The 27208-nt window shown below is 40.2% G+C and overlaps 3 protein-coding genes and 1 pseudogene across 4 annotated transcripts; 3 read left to right on the top strand and 1 right to left on the bottom strand.

Annotated features, from left to right (window-relative positions):
• The first annotated feature begins 9714 nt into the window (after nucleotides 1-9714).
• On the top strand, nucleotides 9715-16740 carry LOC121807535 (calcium permeable stress-gated cation channel 1-like). 2 transcript variants are annotated; one of them, XM_042207793.1, is made up of 13 exons: nucleotides 9715-9878; nucleotides 9975-10046; nucleotides 10508-10851; nucleotides 11171-11329; nucleotides 11620-11755; nucleotides 12288-12389; nucleotides 13149-13265; nucleotides 13357-13437; nucleotides 14058-14398; nucleotides 14972-15217; nucleotides 15531-15855; nucleotides 15933-16166; nucleotides 16270-16740. In XM_042207793.1, exons 3-13 carry the CDS (start codon nucleotides 10538-10540, stop codon nucleotides 16537-16539), a joined length of 2325 nt encoding a protein of 774 aa, XP_042063727.1. In that variant the 5' UTR covers nucleotides 9715-9878; nucleotides 9975-10046; nucleotides 10508-10537; the 3' UTR covers nucleotides 16540-16740. The 2 variants fall into 2 exon arrangements, with proteins under 2 accessions (XP_042063727.1, XP_042063728.1); XM_042207794.1 differs by having other exon boundaries at nucleotides 10505-10851.
• A 412-nt stretch (nucleotides 16741-17152) lies between these two features.
• On the top strand, nucleotides 17153-21307 carry LOC121807537 (ATP-dependent Clp protease proteolytic subunit-related protein 4, chloroplastic-like). The gene is made up of 7 exons (XM_042207797.1): nucleotides 17153-17518; nucleotides 19540-19743; nucleotides 19828-19883; nucleotides 20215-20341; nucleotides 20442-20519; nucleotides 20777-20890; nucleotides 20995-21307. The coding sequence occupies exons 1-7, from the start codon at nucleotides 17282-17284 to the stop codon at nucleotides 21064-21066; spliced, it is 888 nt and encodes a 295-aa protein (XP_042063731.1). The 5' UTR covers nucleotides 17153-17281; the 3' UTR covers nucleotides 21067-21307.
• Nucleotides 21308-21520: 213 nt separating this feature from the next.
• Nucleotides 21521-23858, top strand: LOC121807536 (serine/threonine/tyrosine-protein kinase HT1-like). Its single transcript, XM_042207796.1, has 3 exons — nucleotides 21521-22337; nucleotides 22859-23314; nucleotides 23412-23858. Exons 1-3 carry the CDS (start codon nucleotides 21930-21932, stop codon nucleotides 23658-23660), a joined length of 1113 nt encoding a protein of 370 aa, XP_042063730.1. The 5' UTR covers nucleotides 21521-21929; the 3' UTR covers nucleotides 23661-23858.
• A 7-nt stretch (nucleotides 23859-23865) lies between these two features.
• Nucleotides 23866-26504, bottom strand: LOC121807538 (annotated as a pseudogene).
• Nucleotides 26505-27208: the final 704 nt, after the last annotated feature.

Genomic DNA, 27208 nt, shown 5'->3' with positions numbered 1-27208 from the left:
AATTATTCGGTTGTTTGGTTACAAATTAACACATACACAAAATAGATTTCAGTAGTTATCAATTAAGTCCAGTGATCAGTTTAACCAAAATAATGGATTATTTCAATTTAGTCCATGGGGCTTCTTTATAATAGAAAATTTTGGCCTATATTACAGGCCCAAAATTTTGAGAGTTTGTTAAGCCGAGCCCATATACTTGATAACCAGTGCAACAGGCGATATTCAATTCTGCCCAGTTGGCACGGATGCAACAATCAGATCGTAGTAAAATATTGATTTAAATCTATAAGTATATTAGAATTTGGAACTACTTAATCATTACACTAAGTAATTATTGAAAAACATCAACTATTGCAAGGTTTCTGATGGGGTACGAACTAAACAAGCCCAACAGCAGTGACGGCCCATCAGCCCAAAGCCCAAGGAAGAGTATGAGTTCGGCATTACCAAAGAGTTCGGAGGAGTTCGGCATTACCAAAGAGTTCGGCCTCAGCCTACAGCTCGGTAAAAGCCAACCAATCAAGCTCTGCTCTCAGGTCGGCATCAAGCTCTACTCTCAGATCGGCAACCAAAGCAGTTCGGTCTCAGTATTCGACCGAACAAGGAGTTAGTGGACCCATGCAGGATTTCCACAACTTCCAATACACCCACTACCACGTGGCGTCAACTCAGGCCACGATCTTAGGCCATGACCTACACGACCTCCACGACCTAGAGTGATGATGTAAGCCACGATCTTAGTTCAATGTATAAATAGAACTTAGATCTGATAGAAAAGGGTTAGAATCTCTCGAGAAAAATAATCATATAGCAAGTCTGTGTTGTAAGCTGTAATTCGCAGATCAAGCAATACAAACCTGCCCCCGTTTCTCCCCGTGGACGTAGATTTACCTCAGTAAATCGAACCACGTAAAATTCTCTGTGTCGTAATTTATTTTTACGAGCATTCATCATCATCAATAATTCGCGGAATCATCACTGGCGCCGTCTGTGGGAAACAGAGAACCAAATTTGTGATAAAGCGAATTTTTGACCATTTTTTCAACCCAAAAAATGCATACCAGATCGCAGAGTACCCGTATTCCTGCCCGTGAGAACCAGGAGGAAGCCAATCCATCCCATAGGTCTGGAAAACAGCCTAGGGATAAATCCACCACCAGTTCTCATGGTGGAGGAACAAGCCGCTCCAAAAGCCGTCACACCGAGTCTTCCCAGCAGCCCGATTTGAACGAGGCTGTCAAGCTGTTTTTGGCTGAAAAGCAGGAGGAATTCTTAACCTTCCTGCAGAGAAGCCAAAAGCAGCCGGAAGCGAAAACGGCGGATTCTCCCTCTCCCTCCATACGAGACAGTCACTACCGCAGTAGTGTCATGTCTTCCAGAAGAAAGAATCCTCGGTACCGGAATCACAGGAGAACTCCATCTCCTCCATACCGAAGAAATGTCGGGTTCGCCATGTACGGAGCATTGAGGACTCCGTTCTCGGACGATATTACCCGAACTTCCCTACCACAGAACTACCGAACTCCGTCGATAACCTATGACGGACTCGTGGATCCTCATGATTTCTTGGGACGCTATCAATATAACATGGCGAACCAGGGTCTCAACGAGGTCCACATGTGCAAGCTGTTTCCCGAACTGCTTATCGGGAACGCAAGAAGGTGGTTCGATAGCCTCCCCCAAGGCAGCATTAGATCCTACCGAGATCTAATGGATGCTTTCCACAGAAGGTTCTTTCAGAAAGCGGAAGCCCGGATTACTTCGGCTCAGCTGCTTTCTATACGTCAAGGTCGCGACGAAAAGATCAGCGACTTCCTGACGAGATTCCATAAGGAATGCCTACAAGTAGATAATCTCAATGATCTACTTGTCATTTCGGCATTCCAAAATGGAATCCTGCCCGGAGCTCTCTACAGAAAGCTCGTGGAATGCAGTCCGCAAACAGCTCAAGAGATGTGGGACATTGCGGACAAGTTTTCTCGTGCCGATGAGGCAGACCGTCGAAAACGGTCTTTAGACAGCTCATCTGGAGAAGACAAAAGAAGCCCGGTCATAGCGATCAGAGGCATCCTCGCCGAACACCTTCTCCACTAAAGGAGGGATAGCGGTCATCCGAGGTGATCGAAAAAGAGCAAGTGTGTTCGCAGATTGCGCTTAAAAGTGCCGAGCAATCAGTTCGGCACCATCAAGCATAGCAATCACAGCAGCCGGAATCAGAGGCCGGCGAAATGACCGAAGTCACACCGGAGCCGAACTCGATGGTGTACGGCACTGAAGCCGTGATTCCGGTCGAGATCGGCATATCCAGTCCCCGAACTCAATTTCTCCTCAGAAATGAATGGTGACGGACTAAGAGCCGAACTACATCTGGCCGAAGAAAGAAGAGAATTGGCCTGCATAAAAGCAGCCAAGTACAAGGAGCAAGTAGCCCGGTATTATAACCAAAGGGTGAAAAAGCTGCAATTTCAAGTGGGAGATCTCATCTTGAGAAACAACGAAGTAAGCCGAGCAGAAAAGCTGGGCGAACTCGAACCCACATGGGAAGTTCCATATCGGGTGTCAGAAGTCCTCGGCAAAGGGTCTTACAAATTGACTCACGTGTCAAGAGCACAAGTACCCCGAACATGGTACGTTTCCAACCTCAAAAAGTTCCATTTGTAAGAGACAGTCCGGTCAAAGATGTTTATTTCATCAGACCAAAGACGAGTCCGGTCAAAGATGTTTATTTCATCAGACCAAAGACGAGTCCGGTCAAAGATGTTTATTTCATCAGACCAAAGACGAGTCCGGTCAAAGATGTTTATTTCATCAGACCAAAGACGAGTCCGGTCAAAGATGTTTATTTCATCAGACCAAAGACGAGTCCGGTCAAAGATGTTTATTTCATCAGACCAAAGACGAGTCCGGTCAAAGATGTTTATTTCATCAGACCAAAGACGAGTCCGGTCAAAGATGTTTATTTCATCAGACCAAAGATGAGTCCGGTCAAAGATGTTTATTTCATCAGACCAAAGACGAGTCCGGTCAAAGATGTTTATTTCATCAGACCAAAGACAAGTCCGGTCAAAGAAGTTTACTTCATAAGACCGAGGACAAGTACGATGAAATTTTTTCGCTAAGCTGTAAATACACAGTGTTAGAAGCGAAAACAAAAACAAAATTTCATTTTCAAATCTTGTTCGGCACACAACTCCGCTACCCTACAAGATGGCGTTACGCTATTACAAAGGACTATTCTACTGTCCAGGGTTGCTAAAGTTGAGCCATCTATTCACAAAATCCTCGTGAAGCTGAGTTCGGGCGTTCCAGGCAGCTGCAGAATAAGCAGGTCGACGAGATGCTCTAATCGACCTGCCACCTCTTCTCTGAGCCCGGGAAGCCCTAGCACCTCGGCGGCGAAGAGTCTCTTCACGAAGCATTTGTTGATCTTGCTCACTCATAATCACAGCTCCTCTACGAACTTCAGCCTGTTCTCGTCTTGACGTTTCCGGCTGTTCCAGAGTTCGTTGCTGACTTGGAGTACGGTTTTGAGCAAGTGAATCAAAGGTTTGATCTGGAGTGCGAGCATCTGTTGGCACGATATGCCGAAGGAATCTTTCTATGGAGGGGCGCCGAGAAAGAACAATGTTGTACCGAGAAGCCCAGCGCCGCAATGATGTCACGACTTGTTGGCAAGCCGAGCTCTCCAGCGCATTGTTCCTCCGGAGTACATTATATTCCTCCCACAGTTCGTCAACTCGACTCTGAACATCTGATATGGTCATTCCCCCGCGCACACGGATGTAATCCTCGTACGCAGTCCTCTCAGCAATGGTCGTATTCAGCTCGGCCTCCAGATCATTCTTATCGGACTCTAAGTCCTTATTATCGGCATCCAGCTTCACTAAACGAGCCAGAAGCTCGTCATTCTTCGTCTGATCGGCTATAGCTCTTTTCTCAGCTTCGTCTAAAGCCGAAGAGTACAGCCGCTTCCAGTGAAGTACCTCCAGCTCCTTGAGAGTTAAGAATACAAAGCAGCTACGTCAGTTCGGCATTTCAGCTTACCGAGCAGGTAGTAAACCACAACAGGAGTAAGAGAGTACGAAAGGCTATACGAAGACACAAGAGCAGAAAGAAGAATTTTTTCATTCATAAGAAAAAAAAAAATTTTCTATACAAGGAGGGCTTCAAGGCCATTTTACATAAAGGAAGAAACTAAACTAAGAGAAGGGAGACGAAATCATACTTCGCTAGCTTCGTCTCCACCTTCTCGGTGAGGTTCAGCTTCCTTCTCTGCTTCAGCTTCAGCCTCTGCCTCCTTGCTCTCCCCAGCCTGCTCGGCGCCACCGTAGCCGATCTGCTGCGTCTCCTGATCGGCTTCCTTCTCCGGATGCCCGGCCCGCTCGTCTTCGGCCTCCCGCTCCAGCGGCTCGGCCTCACCCTCTCCGTTGTAAGTCGAAGCGGGTGAAACGGGTCCCACGGAGGCAAAGATAGCCTCCAGGTTCTCGTCCCGATCAGCTCGACAACTCCGGACCCGGTCTGCAGAAAGCAGGACCGAGGATGAAGCGAGCTCCTCAAGGAGCGGCAGATTCTGAAGCCGAGCTGCTATCTCTCGGCTGTACAGAGGCAGCACGACGTCGGCCCCCTGCTCGCCCTTATCGGCAATTAGCCTTACCAGACTACCGACAAAGGCCGAGAACTGGCTGCTCAAAAAGAGTTTCTCCGTGTAAACACGGAGACCCTCTCCTTGGGCAACCACGGCGGCAGCATCACTCCGTTTCGTCTGCTCTCGCTGGATGACGAGCTGGTTTTTGGCAAACTGAGCTTCATCCTGGGCCGAAATCCTAGCAGCTCTGGCTTTCTCAAAGTTTGCCTCAGCCTGCTCGGCCCGGTGACAAGCAGCCGCCAATTTCCTCTGCATCTCAGCATAGTCGTTGGACGCTTTGGAGAGTTCGACTGCGACGAGCTTGGAGAGCATATCGTTCCTCTGAAAATGGATAAGGAAAAAAGTCAACAGAGGGCACCAAAAATACAGGACAGAAGCCAAGCCAAAGAATCAAGAAGACAATTCACCTCGGCGAAGTCCGTGGGCCATAAAAATGGCTCACAGATATGCTCCGAAGGAGGCGCCAAGACCACGTCTTTCTCTGGCGCTCTCGGGGGCTTCTGGGCCTTCCCCCCAGGTAAAAAATATTTCTCGTGAAGGGATATCACAGTATCCTTACTCAAGATACTGTGAAAATACTCTACGGTCTTCTCCCCGGATTCTTTCCGGCTAGAAGACCCCTTATCCCCTTTCCTACCGCTACCCGACACCGAAGAAGAAGAAGAAGACATTTTTCTTACTTTTTGAAAGTGAAGAAAGTCTGAAGAAGCTCTTGAAAGCGGAAGAAAATTTCTCGAGAAAGAGAGAGTATAGAAGACGCAACAGCAAAGGTGTTCAAATGAGGAAGAAAGAGCATATTTATCAGATTCGGCGAAGATTTCAAAATCGTCGCACCGTTTCGAATCCCACCTTTTCAGGATTCAACGGCCGGATTTTACTGTCGCATTTAATGCAGTCACATGCAAGGCACGTCCCCTGACGTCAGCCTCCCCCGTACCTTTATCCAGAGTGCCGAAGTGACTCGCTTCGCCGAAGTGATTCACTTCGTCTTTCGGGGGGGGTAGTGATGGGGTACGAACTAAACAAGCCCAACAGCAGTGACGGCCCATCAGCCCAAAGCCCAAGGAAGAGTATGAGTTCGGCATTACCAAAGAGTTCGGAGGAGTTCGGCATTACCAAAGAGTTCGGCCTCAGCCTACAGCTCGGTAAAAGCCAACCAATCAAGCTCTGCTCTCAGGTCGGCATCAAGCTCTACTCTCAGATCGGCAACCAAAGCAGTTCGGTCTCAGTATTCGACCGAACAAGGAGTTAGTGGACCCATGCAGGATTTCCACAACTTCCAATACACCCACTACCACGTGGCGTCAACTCAGGCCACGATCTTAGGCCATGACCTACACGACCTCCACGACCTAGAGTGATGATGTAAGCCACGATCTTAGTTCAATGTATAAATAGAACTTAGATCTGATAGAAAAGGGTTAGAATCTCTCGAGAGAAATAATCATATAGCAAGTCTGTGTTGTAAGCTGTAATTCGCAGATCAAGCAATACAAACCTGCCCCCGTTTCTCCCCGTGGACGTAGATTTACCTCAGTAAATCGAACCACGTAAAATTCTCTGTGTCGTAATTTATTTTTACGAGCATTCATCATCATCAATAATTCGCGGAATCATCAGTTTCCTATCCAAGTAAGGAAAAGGGAAATGAAATTAAAAGAATGGGATAATATTCATGTTCAACCACGTTCGTAACCGACCTTTGAGTATTTCTCAATTATGTGTCGCTCTTCTTTCTATTTTGATAGTAATAAGTTATTCGAGATTTAGGCATGGCATGAACTACACAGGTACAAAACTTCAAGCGCCCATACAATTAATTATTAATAGTTATTAGTTGGTAAAGAGTGTGAAGAAAAAATTATTGATAGTTATTGATGGCTATGGCTATGGCTATGAACGGAAAAAATATAGAAAAAGAGTGTAAAGAAAAAAAGTGATTTGGTTGTGAAGATTGTGCATGCATACAAAAAAGAATGATGTAAAAAAGAAAAAAAAAATGGAACTATGTTGAAAACAATTAGAAATTTGGAAGTAGAAAAATTTTGAAAATAAAATAATTGGGACCATGTTTAAATTTGTTGAGACAAAAATGATTGTAAGAGCATCCACAGCGATTGAAGGACGGCATCCGTCCGTCCGTGCCAGCGGCGCATCACCCGTTGTCCGCCTCTGTGCTCTCGATGCATAGAGCACAGCGCTGCTCGATGCTTAGAGTACGTCCGTGCCAGCGAGCAGCTGACGTGTCCTCCTCTGATTGGCCAACGGCAATACCGTTGGCAATTTTCTTTTTTTTTAAAAAAAAAATCGGATTTTAATTTAAAAATCCGATTAAAAAATATTTTCCTTCTTCCCAAAAAAGTATATCCGTTTTCTTCCCACTTTTAATTTATTTTTCAATTTTTTTCCCCCAAAAATTCACATTTTCATCTATAAATACCCCCACTTCCACACAAAAAATTTCACACCACACTACACAATTCTCATCTAAATTCTCTCATTTCCATTCTTACAATTCTCAATCTTTCTTTCACTCTTACAACAAAAAAATGTCCGGCTCCGGCGATCACCCCTCCGACTCCCGCGGTTGGAACCACGAATGGTTCGGCTCGCAACCATTTCCTAGTCCGGAAATGGAATTTTCGGCCCCTCCTCAAACCCAAAGTTCGCAAGCTCCGGGTGGTTATTGGCCTTACCCGGTGGACAACCAAGATGCCCCCGATGGGCAATACGGGTGGGCACCCGAACCACCCGTACCTAGAGCGGGAGGGAGCGGCAGCTCTCAAACTCTTCATCTTCCTACTCATGGTGTCCGCACCCTGTACACTCCGGGGGAGATGGATCAATTATTCAAAGCGTTTTTGTCTATCTCCGAAGATCCGGAGATTGGCACGAACCAATCCGGGGACCATTTTTGGTAGCGCATCTGTCGCCGGACAATCAAACCGGCCGGCTGGAACAATCGACCGCAACGAGAGTATGGTGCGCAATGCCATATACGGAGCCAACGAAGAAATTCAAAAGTTCCAGGGGTATTACCTCCAGGAAGAGCGGTCGGCGGGGAGCGGCAGAAGCGAGGTTGACATCATCAGTGTCGCGTTGGCGACCTACCAATCCCAACACTACAAACCATTCAAGTACCTCAGTGTTTGGCAGGAGGTGCGTGTGCATCCGAAGTATAGGGGAGGCGTACCATCCTCCTCTAGCTCATCCGGAAAACGGTCGAGGTCGGTATCCCTATCTGACGCCGGCTCCAATGAGGTGTCCACCCAGTTCGCCGGAGCTAACTTGGGTAGCCCCGACGCCGGCCCGAGTAGTTTCCAACGCCGGCCGCAAGGAAGGAAGAAGTCGACGGCCAACCGCCGTCGCGCCGCGACTCCATCCGCCCCGATCCCGCTCCCTTTGTGCCACCTCAACCCCCCACCAACTCGTTGTGGGGGGTTTTGGCCAAACTCAATTTGGCCGATAGGTCAACTATGACCCCCGAGCAACTTCGATCGCATGTGACAATGATACGGGGTCTCCAAAGAACATTGAGGGTAGAGCCGGATGAATAGTCTTCCACGAGGGTATTTTTAGCCTTTAATTATGTAATTTTTATTTTTAGGATTTTAATTATGTAATTTTTATTTTTTAGGAGTTTAATTATGTAATTTTTAATTTTTAGGATTTTAATTATGTAATTTTTATTTTTTAGAATTTTAATTATGTAATTTTTATTTTTTTTATAATTTGTAATAGTATTCCGGGTAATTTTAATGCATTTTAATATTGTGGAAATGTTTTTATTTAAATTGAATAATAGAATGGTGGGACCCTTGCACTTGTCCTTGCGGAAGAGCACGGATGTGAGTGTTGTGCTCTTGCTTAAGGACAGAGAGTAAAAGTGGGTCCGAGCCCACATCCGTGGTCGTAGACAAGAGCACGGATGAGGATGCTCTAAAAGTGGGTCCGAGCTGACATCCGTGGTCGTTGACAAGAGCACGGATGATGATGCTCTAAAGTAACTTGATCAACCTTGCTCATAAAAATAAATTACCAGAGATCTTGGATATAGACGTAAACATGCTTGAGACACTTTTTCACTATTTCCATACATTTTTGTCCTTTTTGCCTTTTGTGATAAAACTATTTTGGTACATTCATATTTTATTTGTCCCATAAAAATAAATTATTTGAAATAACACTGGTTTAATATGGTAGTATTTGTAAAATAAAACAGAATAGAAAAAAATGTGACTGGAATATTATCGAGAATATTATCAATAGAGAATATTATATAGTACATCACGTTAGAGAGAATAATTTTGCATGTGTTACCGGTACGCACCAAAAAGAGCGTGAGCCATGTAGTCTAAACCTCGGTCGCCAGAAATTTAAAAAAGGAGCCGTTAGAGTATCTAAGCATTCACGTGGGTCCTACCGATACCGACATTTCATGTACAGATCATATTGCATTTTGCAACGAGATGGACGGTAAATATAGAATAATTATGAAATTATTGGTCTCATCTTTAGTTTATATAAAGTTTTAAATGTGAATACGTCACTCTGAAATCATTTTATTTCCTCAAAACAAGCCATTAACTATGCAACGATAGTTTATAATTTAAGATTATCTCTTCTGTTCTTTTCACAATACTACTCACTCAGTTTTAATATAGTCATTTTGCTATTTTAGTATATTCTATGGTAATAGAGTCATTCTCTTTTTTAGTAAAATTCAACACATTTTTCTAACCTACTTTACTCTCTTTTATTTTTTTTTCTCTCTTCATCTCTCTACATTTTCCATTTTCCACTTTATTCTCTCTTTACTTAACTCACTTAACACAATTTTTCTTAATCTCTATGCCGAAAAGAAACACTTTCATTACTATGGAATGAAGGGAGTACTATTTAATATTGTTTCATAGAAAATTATGAAATACATGACTAAACATTTCTTTCGGTATTAAGCAAAACGAAATGAGTGGACCAGTTGTGGACTATATAATAAACTGTAATTAAATTGATGCCACGTATAAATATATAATTTTATATGTACGTTAGAAAATGCTCTTCGCTTTCCTCAAGTCTACAAAAGTGCCTACGAAATAAAAGTTGCCGAAATTTTGTTTCTTCTATTTAGGCAGAATCTTCAAGAAAATCTCAGTTTTGCTGGTCTCTATCACTCTTCCTGTGTGTTCGTGTATATGCACAATAACTGTATGTACAGGCTGTGTGGTTTATGGTATGATCTATGTGACAGAGAGTTGCTTCAATTTTGAATTAACTTTGCAACGTATATATCTTCATTAACTCTTCATATATTCTGTATTTGTTACAGATTCAAGTGATTGTTATGCTTTAAATTTTGGATTTGCAAGTTGATTGGAGCGAAGCATCAGTTTTCCCATTGGTATTGCTGATTTTTCTGAAGTCATGTGGAGTAGTTATTATTGGGGATTTGGTTGGGTAGTATTTGTAATAATCGGTCGAAACTGTTTATTAGTAGACGCAATGGAAAAAAAATGATTGATAAAATCTTAGAAAAGAATTACTGGCTTTCAATTCTCTTTTTGGGTTTGGTCGTTTCTGAAGGCTTGTTGTGTTGTGTATGTAAAAGGATTGTATAACGTTACGGGTTTAAGAAAAATAGCTTCTGATAGTGACAGAAAAATGCTTGAAATGTACCAAACACTACAGATCTGCGTGTTTCTGTGCTTTTCATGAAGTACATGATTTATTCATTGTCTATTGTAAGAAAAATGGTGTTGGTTGATTTCTTAGTAGTGTTTTTATGAATTCACAACTTGGATCGTAATGTGTATATTGTGATTTCCCCCTCTGCGTTCGCTCACAACTTCTTGGTTCTAGCAGGAGGTTGAATAGTGGTGTAGAGGTTAAAAGATGGCTACGTTTGCGGATATAGGAGTTGCAGCTGGATTGAACATTCTCTTTGCTGTGGCTTTCCTAGTTGCGTTTGCTATCCTACGCCTTCAGCCAATTAATGACCGGGTATATTTCCCAAAATGGTATCTCTTGGGTTTGAGAAGCTGTCCTATGGAGCAAGGCTCCTTTGTGACCAAATTTGTAAATTTGGACTGGAGATCATATATTAGGTTTCTGAATTGGGTGCCAGATGCACTAAGAATGCCAGAACCGGAGCTTATTGATCATGCAGGGCTGGACTCAGCCGTCTATTTGCGGATATACTTGCTGGGGTATGCTCACTTGTCCAATATTTCTTCAACTTGATACACGGCACTTAGCTAAGTCAAAAGGTTAAAGGATATGGCTTAACAACATTTTCGAAGTAAGTCTTACAGTGGCATAGACAACCTATCCTGGGATTTCTAACAAGTAAAACAGCAACATAAATGCTTCTCAACTAGTGACTTTTGAAGATCATAGTCACTTCACAGCAGCAAGGATTTCCATAATTGCTAACTAAATTGAATATATTGAAAAAGTTCAATCAACTTCTAGATGAATATATTTCATCTCTGTGCTGCTTGCTAATCTTCTACATTGGTTTTGCAGACTTAAGATTTTTGTACCTGTTGCTTTACTTTCATGGACCATCCTTGTGCCAGTTAACTGGACAAACAACACTCTGGCAAATGCTGGAGCAAGTGAGAAGCTACAGTACAGTAACATTGACAAACTTTCTATTTCTAATGTTCCATATGGATCACCAAGGTTAGTTGGCTGTCGATTTCTAATCGTATAATTCTGCCTTTTCTGCAATTTCGATTAGGACTTCTGGTGTTCCACCGCTCTATAAGGACTTAAACCATGACCCTCTATAAAGTTGTTCCGACTTAGCAGTGTACTAGTATATGTTTGGGCTATTTGCGAATGCATATTATTCCTTGAATCATTAGTCATTTGGACGAAAATAAGGAATTGTGTTCATAGTTTTTTAATATTTTGTTCAGTTCTCTCTATTTGTAATCATGCATTTCTGAGTTTCTTTCTGAAATTTACAGGTTTTGGACTCATATAGTGATGGCCTATGCATTCACTTTCTGGACTTGCTTTAGTTTACGGAATGAATATGCAAAAGTTGCGGAAATGCGTTTACACTTCCTTGCTTCTCAAAGGCGCCGTCCTGATCAGTTCACTGTAAGATGCAACTTAAGATATTTATATATTCTGAAACTAGGTTGGAATTAGAGTGTTTTTAGGAACAGGGGAATGCATAACTATTATCAGGAAAGTTTGGCTTGTATTTTCTGAGATTTTGTTGTGTCTATTTTAAAGATATACTCTCATGGAACTACAAGATACTATAAACTATATAAGGCATAAGCCTGCAACAATGACAAATAAAAATGTATCTGACTTTAGGTAGCTTCAATCCTTTTCTTCCTCTATGTATGCATGCTCTTAGTTATACAATATACGAGTAGTAACTTATTATAAATATGTGCAGAATTGGAAATGGTATTTTCCAGTAATCTTCTCTTCAACATAGATAGTCCTATTTCATAGTAATCCTTGCTTATATCACATGTCCCCATTCTCAGCTTTATCTAGTTATTTAGTTGACTCTTTCCGATTCATGTGTAAGGATATCGTCAAATTAATGCCACTGAAAACTCTCCTTTTCACCTTTTTTAATAAACTGGAATGATGTTATGTTAAATCTTCTCAGGTTCTTGTCAGAAATGTGCCACCAGATCAAGATGAATCTGTGAGTGAAGCAGTGGAGCATTTTTTCTTGGTCAACCAACCAGATCATTATCAAACTCATCAGGTTTCTTCATGCTACTTTTTGCATCTTTGTCGATGTAAATAAATTTACTCAACCACCTGATTTTCTTTCATGACTCATTCAGTGTTTTCTTCATATTGCTCTTAAAAGCATATTGCTCAGGCTTTTGAAGAGGGTTGTTCAGCTAGGTCTATTTTAAAGAGCTTGTAAGGTGTTAGATAGGTCTGTTTAACAATTAAGTTTTTGGAGTGCTCGACTAATTTGGCTTATTAGTTGGTGATAATAGCTAAATGTAATAAATAATGACTAAAACCCAGTATAAGGTTTTAACCTGAAAAAAAAGGTTGGGTTCTTAGTAAAAGAAAAAACTTTTAAGCTCCTATCTTATTTTGGGATAGTGTAAGTTTTACTGCTAAATTGTTGTTGAAAACTTTAAACTTCTTAGTTCTTATATATGGTCAATTATTTTTACTGGTTGTTTAAATATCTCAAAGCATGTAGAATACCCCTTAAGTATTCAATTTGCTGACAAGTATCTATATAATACTCTTCAAATAACACATTACTAAATAACGCATCAAGTGTATGAAAGTATGTTTATTGCACAAATTGATCTCATAATACTGTTAAGGCAGTATGTTTATTGCACAAATTGATCTCATAATACTGTTTCCTTAAGTCTGGATACTTATTTTCATTTTGTGTCTTGCACCCATATGTTGCTTCTAGTATTTCCACTGGGAATTAGGATTTGCTACAAAATTGTATGCATTTTCCCCTTATATCAGGATATTTTTGCAGGTTGTAATCAATGCCAATAAACTTGCAAAACTGGTAAAGGAGAAAAAAAGTAAGAAAAATTGGCTTGACTATTACCAGTTAAAATTCGATAGAAAGCAAATAAGGCCAATGACAAAGGTACTTTATCTGTACAGTAAGTGTTCTATTTCCTTAGCTTCTTTCTAAACTTTGCAGAGTGTTACTGTTAACTTCCTTCTTAACTTTGTAGACTGGCTTTCTTGGTCTTTGGGGAAAAAAAGTTGATGCTATTGATCATCAGATAGCTGAAATTGACAGGCTATCGAATGAAGTAAGGAGGCATCCACATATTTATGTTTGTAATGTGTTGAACTTTTTGTTTAAAATTTGGAACTGGTCACCGCATTCAAACTTGCAAAAAAAACTTGTGACCGCATGAAATGTAACTGTTTTAGATCATATATACACATGAATTTACCTTCTAGTAAAAATGTAACTGTTTTTAGGTCATACTATAAAATAATGTAGTGTATTGAATTTTTCAAAAAAATGCCTCCTGATTTTGTAACTAAGATATTTAGAAGCCCCAACTTATATAAAGAGACTTTTGATAAGTAAATCATATTTAGTGAATGATTTCATCTGATTTCAAATGAGTATTAATGCTATTGTTGTTCTTGCAATTGTAATTATTTCGAGGAAAAAACGTTTCTGGGGGAAATATATTATTATGTTGGTGGTTTCCTGTACTGTTTGATTTTTATTGGGAGAACAAAAATGTGAAAAATGAAAACTAAACCATAAAGAACCTTGCATGTTCATTGCAAATTTGCATTTTGTTTAATTTTTTTCTGCATGTACAAAGATGTTCCGTTATCTTCCTTTAGCAATATTTATGGATTAATAATCTATGTATCACCAAGGGATTGAAACTTTGGCACGCAAATGCAGATAGCGGAAGAGCGGAAGAGGGTAAAAACTGATCCTAAGAGCATCATGCCAGCGGCATTTGTTTCCTTTAAAACTAGGTGGGGTGCCGCTGTTTGTGCTCAAACACAACAATCCAGAAATCCAACTCTGTGGTTAACCGATTGGGCTTCGGAACCACGTGATGTTTACTGGGATAATCTTGCTATCCCCTATGTTTCACTGACTATTAGGAAGCTTATCGTCAATGTTGCTTTCTTCTTCCTTACATTCTTCTTTGTGATCCCGGTGACTTTTGTTCAATCTCTTGCAAATATAGAGGGTATCGAAAGAAGAGCACCATTTCTCAAGTCGGTAATTGAAACGTGAGTATGAATGACTTCATGAGCAATACATGCCATTATCTGATTTTGATATTGAAGTCTTACAATAGCCAGTTAACATGTGACTTTGATATAATTTATTTATCATGTCAAATATTACTTCCCTATAACTGATTTCCCCTGATTATTGTTTTTTTTTCTAGTTTTATTTTTGTGGTCACATGTTGTAACTTATCAACTGGGAGTCCTTGTCGTGTCCAATAGTTGGTTTATAAGTGGTATTCTATGGTTTGTGAAAAATGATAGGAAAAGTTGCCATCTCTCTGTCTCGTGAAATTTCCACATCCAGGAGAATCAGACTCTGTGCCTTTTGTCTCTGAGCTTTGCAGATGACTTGGCTTTATGAGTACAAAATGGTCATGCATTCAGTGTAATTCAGATAGTTCTTTTGTCATAAGTTCTTACCGTCAAAGTCAAAGATGACTTGGCTTTGCCAACATAAGTGTGCCACCTTCTCCTATGATTTGTCCACAGCTATCAATTTGAGCCACAGTTTGTAGTTTCACTGGTTTTTTAACCATCTTACACTCATAATTAATTTTCTTAACCATGCAGACACTTTATCAAGTCTGTCATACAAGGAGTTTTACCGGGTATTGCTTTAAAGATTTTCCTTCTAGTTCTACCAACAATACTGATTATGATTGCAAAATTGGAGGGTTTGCTGTCAATATCAGCTCTGGAGAGGAGCTCTGCCTTCCGATATTATATCTTCAACTTTATCAACGTCTTCCTCGTGAGTGTAATAGCTGGAACTGCATTTGAGCAACTTGATACTTTTATTCACGAGTCGGCAAACAAGTAAGTTACTCTAGTACACAGTTTTATTCAAATGTGAGAGATGAAACTGCTGTCAATTCCTTACTTCGCCAATTTAATATCGTGCCACGACTGTTAATTCTGAGATCATTCTTCGTATTTATAAGGGGTTTGTCTTATCAAACATTTAATGGTGAGTTTGGTGTCTCTAACTTCCAACAATAAATCTATAATGTTGGATTGATATTGACAACTATCTGCAAACAGTCAAATTACTATCTGATAATTAGTGAATATTTTTTTTGTTCTGTGAATGTGCTCCATTCCTCAATTAATTTGTGGTTACTTATTGCAGCATAACTAGAATAATTGGTGTGGCGATCCCTATGAAAGCAACATTTTTCATTACTTACATAATGGTGGATGGATGGGCCGGTGTTGCCGGAGAAATCCTCAGACTGACACCCCTGATAATGTTCCACCTCAAAAATTTACTCCTGGTGAAGACTGAAAAGGACAGAGAAGAGGCAATGGATCCGGGAAGCATCGCATTTCATATGGCTGAACCTCGGTTACAGTTGTATTTTCTTTTGGGCCTTGTCTATGCTGTGGTCACCCCAATTTTCCTTCCTTTCATATTGGTTTTCTTTGTCTTCGCTTATCTCATATTTCGACATCAGGTATGCTTACAATACTTTACTTGTAATTCTTTCATTTTTTTAGTTGAACTAATGATGTATGTATCTTTTTCTCGCAGATCATAAATGTATACAACCAAAAATACGAAAGTGCTGCGTCGTTTTGGCCGGATGTCCACGCCCGTATAATCTATTCAATGGTGTTATCTCAGATTATGCTTATAGGATTAATGAGCACCAAAGGGAATCCGCAGTTCGCTCCATTCCTCATCGCGCTTGTAGTATTGACCATTTGGTTCCACTTGTACTGCAAAGGCCGTTATGAGCCTGCTTTTGTTAGATATCCTTTGCAGGTTGCTACAAGCTCTCATGTTTTTCATTAAAATCTTTGCTAACACAGTAGTTTCTACTGAATCTGAACCTCAGGCAATTTACATATTTTGTTCTGGTTTCCAGGAAGCGATGATGAAAGACACGCTGGAACGTGCAAGAGAGCCGAACCTGGATCTGAAGAGCTACCTCCAGAGTGCCTATATCCATCCGGTGTTTAAAAATGAAGATGAGGAAGAGTATGGAGTAGAAGATATTGATGAGAAAATACAAGAGAGTTTGCTTGTTGCGACGACGCGATCACGAAGAAATACACCTGCTCCGAGTAAATATAGCGGTGGATCCTCACCCTCACTTCCAGAGTCTGTTGCTGAAAATGCAGGCTCTCAACGATGAGACTGTCCCCTCCTCTCTGTTAATATTGTGATTACGTGAAGTTGTAAATTGAATGAGATAAATTTTGGTGCTGTATACAAAAGTGAGACGTAGGTTCAACTCAATATTCAAACCATGCGTCAGACTTGTCTTATTTTAGATGGCGAAGTATGTATTCTTTAAGTCATACAATCAGAGCTAGTAATTCATTTTTGTTGACAATCATGTTTTTAGATAGAAAGTGGAAAGTGGGAACTTAAAAAACAGATTCTAATTGAGAGGGTAGAATAAAAAGAACGAAAAAGAATCAGTCGGATTTTTACTCTTGAGTCACTGTAATTATTTTTAACATCTACAATTTACAAATAAAAAATTCTGGAGCTCCATTGGAGTGGTATAATATCCACAAATACTAATATCTATGTTCTAAGTATACCATGCCTCCTCTTGAAAAAAGTTGTCAAAACTAGAAGTGAACTATATTTATGATAACTAAAATGAAAAAAAAAATCTACTTTTATAGAACAGGAAAAGTATGTACTACTAATCTTTTACTATATCCACAAAAAATCATACTCCTATATTCCAAACAAATGAATAAATTACACATTAACTATCGATTTATAATTCACAAAAAATGTGTTGATGAAGGTCCAATACTCACTCAGTTAACTGTATTAGCAATGTAGAATCAATTGTTCATTTTAACACAAACAAATTACTCAGTCTCTCGCTCTGTATCACCTGACTACCTACTGCTGCTATGGCTTCCATTCTGTTTCCGCCTACCCGGATGAGACTAAACACCACCCTAAGTTTACCGGCGCCTCCTCCTGCTTCACCATCTTGCCGGAGGCCATCTCCGCCCACCACTTTTCTTTCTCCATTCGTTGGAGGCAGCGTCTCCGCCGACTTTGCCGGTCTCAGGATCCGACCCGCTTCCCTTATTCATAACTCCTCCAATTCCACCTCGACAGGGAAACGTGGCGTTGTTACTATGGTATTTTATCCCTAAATTTTCTTCAATTGTGGATACCTTGACCTAACTCAGTCTGCATTTTGCACCTTATTTTTTGGGTGAGACAATGCAATGCATTTCTGCTTTAATTGGAATTAATTTCTGTTCGTCTTCACTAACTCATTCTATTTAAAAATGATTCTTGGAGTTTAAATTGTTTTCTTATCCAGGATATCAAGCTTTGTAGTCCACTTGCTCAACCTTATTTGGCTTATTCATGATCTTGATATTCTTATAGTAAAACGTATATCTTGTTCTGGCTCCATCTTTTTGTTGAATTGTATCAACTGGCAATGCTTTATTGTATCACTGTAACCTCTGTTAGCCTTTTTACTTCATAATATCTTCAATGATCTGATGACCATCGCTATTTTAAAGGCTCAATTTCCGTGGATTGTTAAAACAAATACCCTTTTTCTGGTGACTACAAGTCTAGAACAGAAAATACGTTCAAGTTACTCATTCTTTTTAGAACTAGTTAAACCTAATCCACTCTGTGTTGGACCTGGGTCAAGAAAAGTTGTGGCTTGAATAGGATATTAAAGGAGATCGACTTGTTGATAAAATTTAAGAATCTACTACTCCAGGTGGAAAAATGCAGCTTCTATAATATGGGCTAAACTTATACGGTATGCAATAATGCAAATGAGAAATGTGAAGGATTTTGTCTGAGGGAAAGGGGAACTGAACTAATAAAAGATGAAGTAACTGAAGGACTAAACTTTACACCTCTTAAACCACGATCGTTATCTTCCAGCAGACTGAAAAATGTAATCATGGATATTGAATCTCTTTTTTGGAAGTGTCTGCTATTTTTTTTCTGGTCTGCAATAAGGTTATTATTGTAAACATGTAGTAGGCATCAACGTATACTTCGTAATCCTTTAACTTTAAAATGAACTCTATTGTGTTTCCTGGTTCAGAACACATTTTTTTCTAGCACGATTTGATAGCCCAATTGTTTGACTATGCTCCCTGCCACAGATCGTTATGTAACTTGTTCGGCCTGCTATGTCATTGATATATCATTTCCAGTGGCTTTAGCCTATCGCTCATGCATATGGCTGAGTTAAAGCTAGGAGCACTAGGCATAATAAAAGACCAGTTCACATTTTAATTATACTGTGTGGATTATGAAGGTTATTTGAGGTTTAATTGACAATTAAGATACTCTAGATACACATTTGACTGATTAGATTTAGATTACTTTCGTTGCCTGCTAGTATACGTCAAATTTACTTAATATAAATTTCTTTATCATAGTAGACTGCCTCAAGGGTTATGATACTTGGCATAGTAGAACTTTAGTCTTCAAGTTTAAATTTGTTCGAAGTAGAACCAGGCAAAATCCATAAAAACATACTTTTTGAAACTAAGATCATGGTCAAAACTAAGAATAGATATTACTAATGGTTCACTCTGACACACATACTTTTCCTGTTGAGGTTTCTTTGACCATGTGTTAGCCTTCTACTTTATGGCTTGGGTATCTTATGTATCATCCCAATTGCTTTCTTTGCCTTAGTTTTGAGATGTTCCAGGGAATTTTGTCACGTTTATTTTCATTTATACCCTCCCTTGGCTGTAGATGTAGTCTAGGATCACTATCTATATTAAATCTCAGACATGTAAGTTGAATATTTTGCCTGATTACGGATGTTAGAAAAATTATACAGTACTTAGTATATATGAAGTTTATAAGTTCCATTGACAAATTGGTTGTAGCACACAATTCTGGCAAACATGTGCCTTTTTATTAATGAAGGAAGTACTTCTGTTGTAACTCTTAATGTTATTTCCTAATATTTTTAGTGAGAGGACAAATAAACATTGACCTCTTTCTAGAAATCTTATATGTGCATCACTTTTTTCAATCCTTCGCGGATAACAATTAATGGTAGGGTTTGATTGAACCTAACTTGAAGTTGGCACACTCCGGTTTTGTGAGCTATCTACTGCCACAATGGCCTACTCAGTATTGATCTTTCGTGTTTTGGTTACAGGTAATCCCTTTCTCCAGAGGAAGTGCTTGGGAGCAACCTCCACCAGATTTAGCATCATACTTGTACAAGAACCGCATTGTGTATTTGGGGATGTCTCTAGTTCCTTCTGTCACTGAACTGATACTAGCTGAATTCCTTTACCTACAATATGAAGATGAGGAAAAACCAATATATCTTTATGTAAATTCCACCGGGACGACCAAGGTTAGCTTATCACTTTAAATGTTTATCCATCCACAGCTTCAGGTCCATTGATTTCTGTTTACATTGTTATTTTACTTTCTGCAGGGTGGTGAGAAGTTGGGCTATGAGACAGAAGCATTCGCAATATACGATGTTATGAGGTTAAACTTAATAAGTCTGTGACCATGCTACCGAAACCTAGCTATCTGTATGGAAAGTTAGTATGGACATCCACATAAACCTAGCTCAACTAAAAATGAAACTATAGTGGCTCCATCATGCAACAGGAATACGATAAAAATATCAGTAGTTGAGGCAAGATTAGAAATGTTTTTTGTGAATCTTTATGTTTATTCACCAGTCCAAACTTCGAGTCAAACCTCCTTTTTTTCTCCTTCAACTAGCTTTAATAAATTGTGGAGGTTTTTGAGCAATGAAGAAACAAATATCTTTATAATTCCATTTGCGATTCTAACCTTTAATTCCTTACAGATATGTGAAACCACCAATTTTTACGCTATGTGTCGGCAATGCATGGGGAGAAGCTGCACTTCTACTGGCTGCTGGTGCAAAGGGGAATCGATCTGCCTTACCCTCATCAACAATAATGATCAAGCAGGTTTACTCTAAGCTATACATGTCATTTCACTTTGATCGTCTCACACGAATAGTTTATTTGTACTTTGTGTTCGTATATTGATTACAAATTTACTTTTCAGCCAATTGCCAGGTTTCAGGGTCAAGCAACAGATGTAGAGCTTATGAGGAAAGAAGTTAGAAATGTGAAGGCTGAGTTGGTAAATTTAACAGATAGCTTCCCTCATTTATACCCCAGAAATATCATTGAAAAAATTTAAAGAGAATTCTGCAATGCTGCTTGTTTTAATCCACATGTCTTTATCTGTGTCAAGTTTTGTGTGTCCATCAACATGACTCGATACATTGCTCAGCAACACATTCTGGGGATTAAGAACTGCAGATTTTATGTGTCAAATTTACACTCCTTGACGTTAAATGAATGTACATATTAAGAAGTGCATATTTGATTTGAAAGGTCAAACTCTACGCGAAACACGTTGGAAAATCACCCGAGGAGATTGAAGAAGACATAAGGCGTCCAAAATATTTTAGTCCTAGTGAAGCTGTTGAATATGGAATCATCGATAAGGTACACACAATCCATTCAGTTTTTCCTAAATGAGTTATGCAGTAGCATTATTCTTTAAAATTTCATAGCTATGCGTTAACAACACTATTGCTTGCAATTTGAAGGTTCTGTACAATGAGAGGAGTAATGAAGACAGGGGAGTTCTGTCAGATCTTAAGAAAGCTCAACTTATTTGAAGTGTTTTTGGGTCGGGCCAGAGTAGCAGGATACCGATTTCAGGGATGCCAGACCGTTCGGATTTTAGGGCAAACACAACAGGGGTGGCTGGGGTGGGTGCCAGACCGTTCGGATTCGTGACAATCAAAGCCACGTAGTTCTTGCCGGATTCTAAATCTCAGATTGTCTACTTCTTTAAAAATATTGTGTAATACGGATAACCTTTTTATAAATAAAATCTCGAGCGATCTATTTTTATTTTTTCTTGTGTTCACTTTAATCATTATAATGTTATTATGATGATACTATCGACGTGATATTTTTTAGATTTTTTACTCTGGACACTACAGAAATGAAAATGATGGGAGAACTAAAATGTGATAGCAAAATTTCATTTTCTTTTAATTATTTATTTCGACTCTGGACACCATATGATTTTCTTTAAAAACGATTATTCACGGGACATCCCTGAAATCTTCACTCCACTTGGAATTCATCTTCTTCTGCCAAACAACCTCCTTTCCATCTTTACACCAAAGCCAACTTACTTCCTCCCTTTCTGCATTTTTCATCTGATTTTATGTAATCCTTCAACCCTCAATTCCTTCTTATCATCACACCATAAATCTCAACCCTTTTCTCATCTTCTTGTGTTGATAATCTTTTTTCAAGAAACAATCTTATTGATAAATGAAACACCACAAAACCTTCCCTGCATCATCACCCTCTCGACCTCATGTTTCTGAACCAGTTCATGCACTTCTTGAAATCAATGCACACACTCAGAAGGAAAACTACATCTTGTGATCATAGCCATTGAAAAAAGAGAAGATTTAAGCAATCCTTCAAAAAATAACAGTTCTAATACCATTAAGAAGAAGAAATGACTGTGTCATGTTTCAATCCGTTTCGGCTGCGAAAAAGCAAGAGCGATAGGTCTCTATCAATACCTTCAACATCGCGGATCGAATCAGACAACATGGAGCGGAAGAGATTCGACAGCTTGGAATCATGGTCGATGATTCTTGACTCAGAGAATGTGGAGACGTGGGAGGTGCCCAACGAGGATCGGGAGGAGTGGACAGCGGATCTCTCCCAGTTGTTCATAGGCAATAAGTTTGCTTCTGGGGCCCACAGCAGAATCTACAGAGGAATCTACAAGCAGAGAGCTGTGGCTGTTAAAATGGTGAGGATTCCCACTCACAAGGAGGAGACTAGAGCTCTACTCGAGCACCAGTTCAAGAGCGAGGTTGCTCTTCTCTCCCGTCTCTACCATCCTAACATCGTGCAGGTTCGTGTTCTACTCATGATCTTTTCTTTTTTCCTAATTGCAACGTTAAATTTAAAGACCGCGCTAAAATCTTAGTCACGTTAGCATTAGCATGTGTCCCGCAATTTTGATGTTGATGATTATGATAATATGGTAGTAGAAAAAAGAGCAACTTTGGAGCGTGCTTGATTAGTTTTTTAAAGGTGAAGCATTTTTATTGCTTGTAATTTCTCACATAACTATGTGCAATACATATTGGATATTGTAATTTTGTATAGAGAAAAGTGAAGGATGCTTAACATTTTAAAACATTTCTATTCCTCGCTCAATGATTTTCAGATTAAATCTTGATAGTTAACTCATTGTGACATTTGGAGTATATAAGCTTGTATACATTTTATGTTTACTATGCATACATGAAGCCCGTGTACATGTAATTTAATTTATTATATTTAAAGAACAGCTACATAACAACTTTTACTTTATACTAGTATAATAATAACTTTTTCTTCATCTTCATCCATTTTTTTCTGTATGTGCAGTTCATTGCTGCGTGCAAAAAGCCGCCGGTATACTGCATCATCACCGAGTACATGTCACAGGGGACTCTGAGGATGTATCTGAACAAGAAAGAGCCCTACTCCCTCTCAGTCGAGACGATTCTGAGATTAGCCCTCGACATATCAAGAGGGATGGAGTATCTCCACTCGCAAGGCGTGATACATAGAGATCTCAAGTCGAACAACTTGCTTCTGAATGATGAGATGCGCGTCAAGGTTGCAGATTTTGGGACGTCGTGTTTGGAGACACAGTGCATGGAGACCAAGGGGAATATGGGGACTTACCGTTGGATGGCGCCTGAAATGATCAAGGAGAAGCCTTACACGCGCAAGGTTGATGTATATAGCTTCGGGATTGTGCTGTGGGAACTCACAACCGCTCTGCTCCCGTTCCAGGGGATTACACCCGTGCAGGCTGCCTTTGCTGTGGCTGAGAAGGTTGGATATTTAGATTTTTTATCAAATTAGTAGAAGCATGAAGGTAGCATAGTTTCAGTTTAAGTTGATAAAACTAATGTATTCTGATCTGTTGCAGAACGAGAGGCCGCCGTTGGCAGCAAGTTGCCAGGCAGCAATAGGGCACCTAATAAAGAGATGCTGGGCAGCTAACCCCTCGAAGAGACCGGATTTTAGTGAGATAGTGTCTGCATTGGAGAAGTACGATGAATGTGCGAAAGAGGGGCTACCTCTGACTCTGCACTCGGGCTTAGTTAGCAAAAACGCCATCATCCAACGCTTGAAAGGATGCGTATCGATGAATTCCTCTGTACCTGTACATGCCTGACCTCACTCCCCATCCAAACATATGCCATTATTTTGCTATTTTAAGTTGCAAATATAGAGTTGATGCTTCTCATGTGTATATAGCTACAGCAGCACTTCTTACCTCGCTGTATAACTTATGAGAATTAAGAGCTTGTGGCATGAATTAACTCATGTTACATTATTGATTCCTATTAGTGAAGATTACTGTGTTAGTTTAGTTCTGATGGAGGATAATTTTTGTTGATGCTTTGCTTGTTCCAATCTCGGCTTGAATGGTTCAATAGAGTGAAGAGATGATGACAATCTCCTATTTATAAGAAAAGAAAAAACCTAATCCCTGCACGGTTCAACCTACCTAGACGTTCGGGAAAGAACCGTCAAGAAAACAATGCAATCAATCATTATAGTACCATGAAGTGAATTTCTCCCAACTGCGTGACTTGAGAAAATTGAGCTGCACTACATTACCAAGGCTTTCCTGTTCTTCTTTAATAAGTAGTGCAGATTGCACCATTGCTGGGTTTGTGATATCAACTTCGATCAGCTGAAGCGTTGCTATCTCTCCAATTTCATTTGGTATACCCCTCAAGTCATGGCATTCGTACAGAGTTAGGCGCTCAAGCTTGGGGAAATGACAACTCTCTGTTGTCCACTGAAGGAGATCTGTGCTGTCAATTACAAGTACTTTCAGTTGGCAGAATTCCCCCTCACTTGTCTCCCATTCAGTTCCATGACACGCGTGCCGTTTCAGTTTGAGCACTGGAAGATTAGGCAACAATCCAATCACTCTCATATCTTCCCATACAAATCTGCACCCACTTAAGCTCAACTTTTTCAAGGCCAATGGGAAGGCAATGTTCTGAGACAGATCATAACCCTTCAGGGTCGGATACGGCTCTGCGTACAAGTTCAACTTTTCCAGCCTATACAGATGAACAAGATTCAGCAAGCAATACCTTGACCATCCGGTTTCGTATGTGCCCTTGTATGAGTAAATAACTCCCAACTTCCTCAAGTTTGGTAGCATTTCCAAAAATCTCTCGGAGCACTCAAAATCTTTCATGAGACAAAGTGTTCGCAGGTTTTCCATTGAAAAAAAACTCTCTGTAGATGGATCAGGAAAGAAGCCATCCAACAAGATGAGGTGCCTCAAGTTTGGCATTCTCCAAACCTCAAACTCCATATACTCCTGATGTCTTTCTTTGTCATTCAGTTCAGATGCTTGTTGTTTAAACTCCGAAGGTCTATGTCGGATAAACTTTCTAATTTTGAAGATTAAGGTCTGAAGATTCTGAAGGTGGTACAAGGAGTTAGATACAAGTGTGATCGTGTGTCTAACAGACTCACATGTCAAAGCAAGGTATCTCAAGTGAATTAGCTCACCAATATAGTATATATCAGAGCTGGATGATGAGTGTTGTATAGTAACACTTAATCCATCAAATATCTTGAGAAGTCTAAAACTTTTCTAAGAATCAAAGGCCCAGTGCTTGAAAAGAAGTATTGTATGCATATGTGATCTTGGAATGCTACCAGAGATGTTACAAAATACACCAGGGCGATTTGAATTCTCAATACCTCGAGGAAAGCTGCCCGAAAACTCATTTATGGTGCAAGCAAAGTTCTCATCCTCACATTTTCGCAGACAGAGGTCTCTCAAGAGATCATGGATCTTCACTCTCCTAATCCTGCCATCACTTCCAATTTTGTTGATCAAAACTAGACTTCTCGCAGCCAACTCTTCCAGATACTCGTATCCCAACTCTTCCATGTCTTTAGATTCATTTGATGTCAGAAAACCCTCTGCCACCCATAATTTGATGAGCTTTGAGACGTTGATAGCATCATCTTCTGGGAAACACCCCATATACAGAAAACAAAGCCTTAGAGGACTAGGCAATAACCTATAACTCAGACAATATCTCATTGAATTGGTCATCATTTGTGTATACAACTTCAGATACATTCCTAGCAATGTTTTCCCAATAGTCTTTGCCATTATCAGAGAGAACTCCAGCTATCACCACAACTGCAAGTGGAAGCCCTCTGCATTTTTCTGCTATGACCTCCCCAATTTTCTCCAATTCGAGAGGGCAACTTTCATATCCAAACACTCTATCTTTAAGTAGCATCCAGCTCTGATCTACATTCATCAAATGCATCTGGTGATGACGGCCAGGAGAGTCAGTGTAAGAAGCAACCTTTAACTCCCTTGTAGTTACAATAATTCGACTCCCATTAAGATCATCTGGAAACATCCTCCGTAGATCATCCCACACATTTGTATCCCACAAATCATCCATCACGATTAGATATCTCCTCCCTTTTAAGTATCTATACACATGTTCTTACAAAAACTCATCGTCCTGGACCCCGTACTCAAACAAAAGGTTGACCAAGTCTTTGATGGAATGCAAAAGAGTGAGAAGAATTCTCTTTACGTTATAAGTTTGCGATATTGTGAGCCAAACACGAACGTCAAAGTGTTGAACACTTAGAGGGTCGTCATAGGCATACCTCGCAAGAGTGGTCTTCCCAATGCCCCCATCCCAACAATGGGGATGATTCCGAGTTGAGATGATCCTTCGCATAGATCTCCGCCATCACCCGTCTCTCTTGATGGAATTCGTCTGTTCCTGCTACTTTTGATCTGCATTGCTTCTTGCCGGATGAGATCGGTTTCTGCTATTGACTTTTCCAATTCGTGGCAAAACGTTTCCCTGTTGTGATCTGCAGATCCCAGGCGCTGCTCAGGTTGAACACTTGGTGTTAGTAATTCTTTTTAACGAGATAAGTTGAGAGTAATTCCTACTTACCGTGGGGGGCTCGAGGTTGTCAAAGAGATTCTTTGCATGATCTGCTGCATTAGTGAGTCGTGCTTTCAATATGTTGTTGATGGAGTACGTACTAAACAAGCCCAACAGCAGTAAAGCCCATCAGCCTAAAGCCCAAGAAAGAGTATCAGTTCGGCATGACTAAAGAGTATCAGTCCGGCATGACTAAAGAGTTCAGTTCGGCACAACCAAAGAGTTCGGCCCCAGCCTACAGCTCGGTAAAAGCCAACCAATCAAACTCTGCTCTCAGGTCGGCATCAAGCTCTACTCTCAGATCGGCAAAAGCTGCTCGGCAATAATTCAGCAGTTCGGTCTCAGTATTCGACCGAACTAGGAGATAGTGGACTCATGCAGGATTTCCACCTCCACTACACCCACGATCTATTTAGTGGTGTCAAGCAGTCATCAACTCATGCAGGATAGTGGACCCATGCAAGATCGCCACGATCTCCACGACATCCACTGCCTAGTAAATGGTGCTGCATGCCACGATCTTGGTTCAATGTATAAATAGAACTTAGATCAGATAGAAAAGGGTTCTGTTAAGCTCTAAAGAAGCTCTCTAGAGATAAAAATATCAAATAGCAAGTCTGTATTGTAAGCTGTAGAAAACAGATCAAGCAATACAACTCTGCCCTCTTTTCTTCCCGTGGACGTAGATTTACCTCAGTAAATCGAACCACGTAAATTCCCTGTGTCGTGATCTTTATTCTCTACCAGCATTTACTAACAT

Source organism: Salvia splendens, chromosome 6, assembly GCF_004379255.2.
Source record: "Salvia splendens isolate huo1 chromosome 6, SspV2, whole genome shotgun sequence".
Lineage (NCBI taxonomy): Eukaryota > Viridiplantae > Streptophyta > Magnoliopsida > Lamiales > Lamiaceae > Salvia > Salvia splendens.
This window is presented reverse-complemented; position numbering and strand designations above follow the sequence as displayed.

Excerpts from the sequence above, each read along its gene's own strand:
- LOC121807536 (XM_042207796.1), top strand. The coding sequence starts at position 21,930 with ATGACTGTGTCATGTTTCAATCCGTTTCGGCTGCGAAAAAGCAAGAGC. Across the intron at positions 22,338-22,858 it reads ACCATCCTAACATCGTGCAG|TTCATTGCTGCGTGCAAAAA; the intron begins GTTCGTGTTCTA and ends CTGTATGTGCAG. Across the intron at positions 23,315-23,411 it reads CCTTTGCTGTGGCTGAGAAG|AACGAGAGGCCGCCGTTGGC; the intron begins GTTGGATATTTA and ends GATCTGTTGCAG.
- LOC121807537 (XM_042207797.1), top strand. The coding sequence starts at position 17,282 with ATGGCTTCCATTCTGTTTCCGCCTACCCGGATGAGACTAAACACCACC. Across the intron at positions 17,519-19,539 it reads AACGTGGCGTTGTTACTATG|GTAATCCCTTTCTCCAGAGG; the intron begins GTATTTTATCCC and ends TTTTGGTTACAG. Across the intron at positions 20,520-20,776 it reads GAAATGTGAAGGCTGAGTTG|GTCAAACTCTACGCGAAACA; the intron begins GTAAATTTAACA and ends TTGATTTGAAAG.
- LOC121807535 (XM_042207793.1), top strand. The coding sequence starts at position 10,538 with ATGGCTACGTTTGCGGATATAGGAGTTGCAGCTGGATTGAACATTCTC. Across the intron at positions 12,390-13,148 it reads ATCATTATCAAACTCATCAG|GTTGTAATCAATGCCAATAA; the intron begins GTTTCTTCATGC and ends ATATTTTTGCAG. Across the intron at positions 13,438-14,057 it reads TTGACAGGCTATCGAATGAA|ATAGCGGAAGAGCGGAAGAG; the intron begins GTAAGGAGGCAT and ends ACGCAAATGCAG.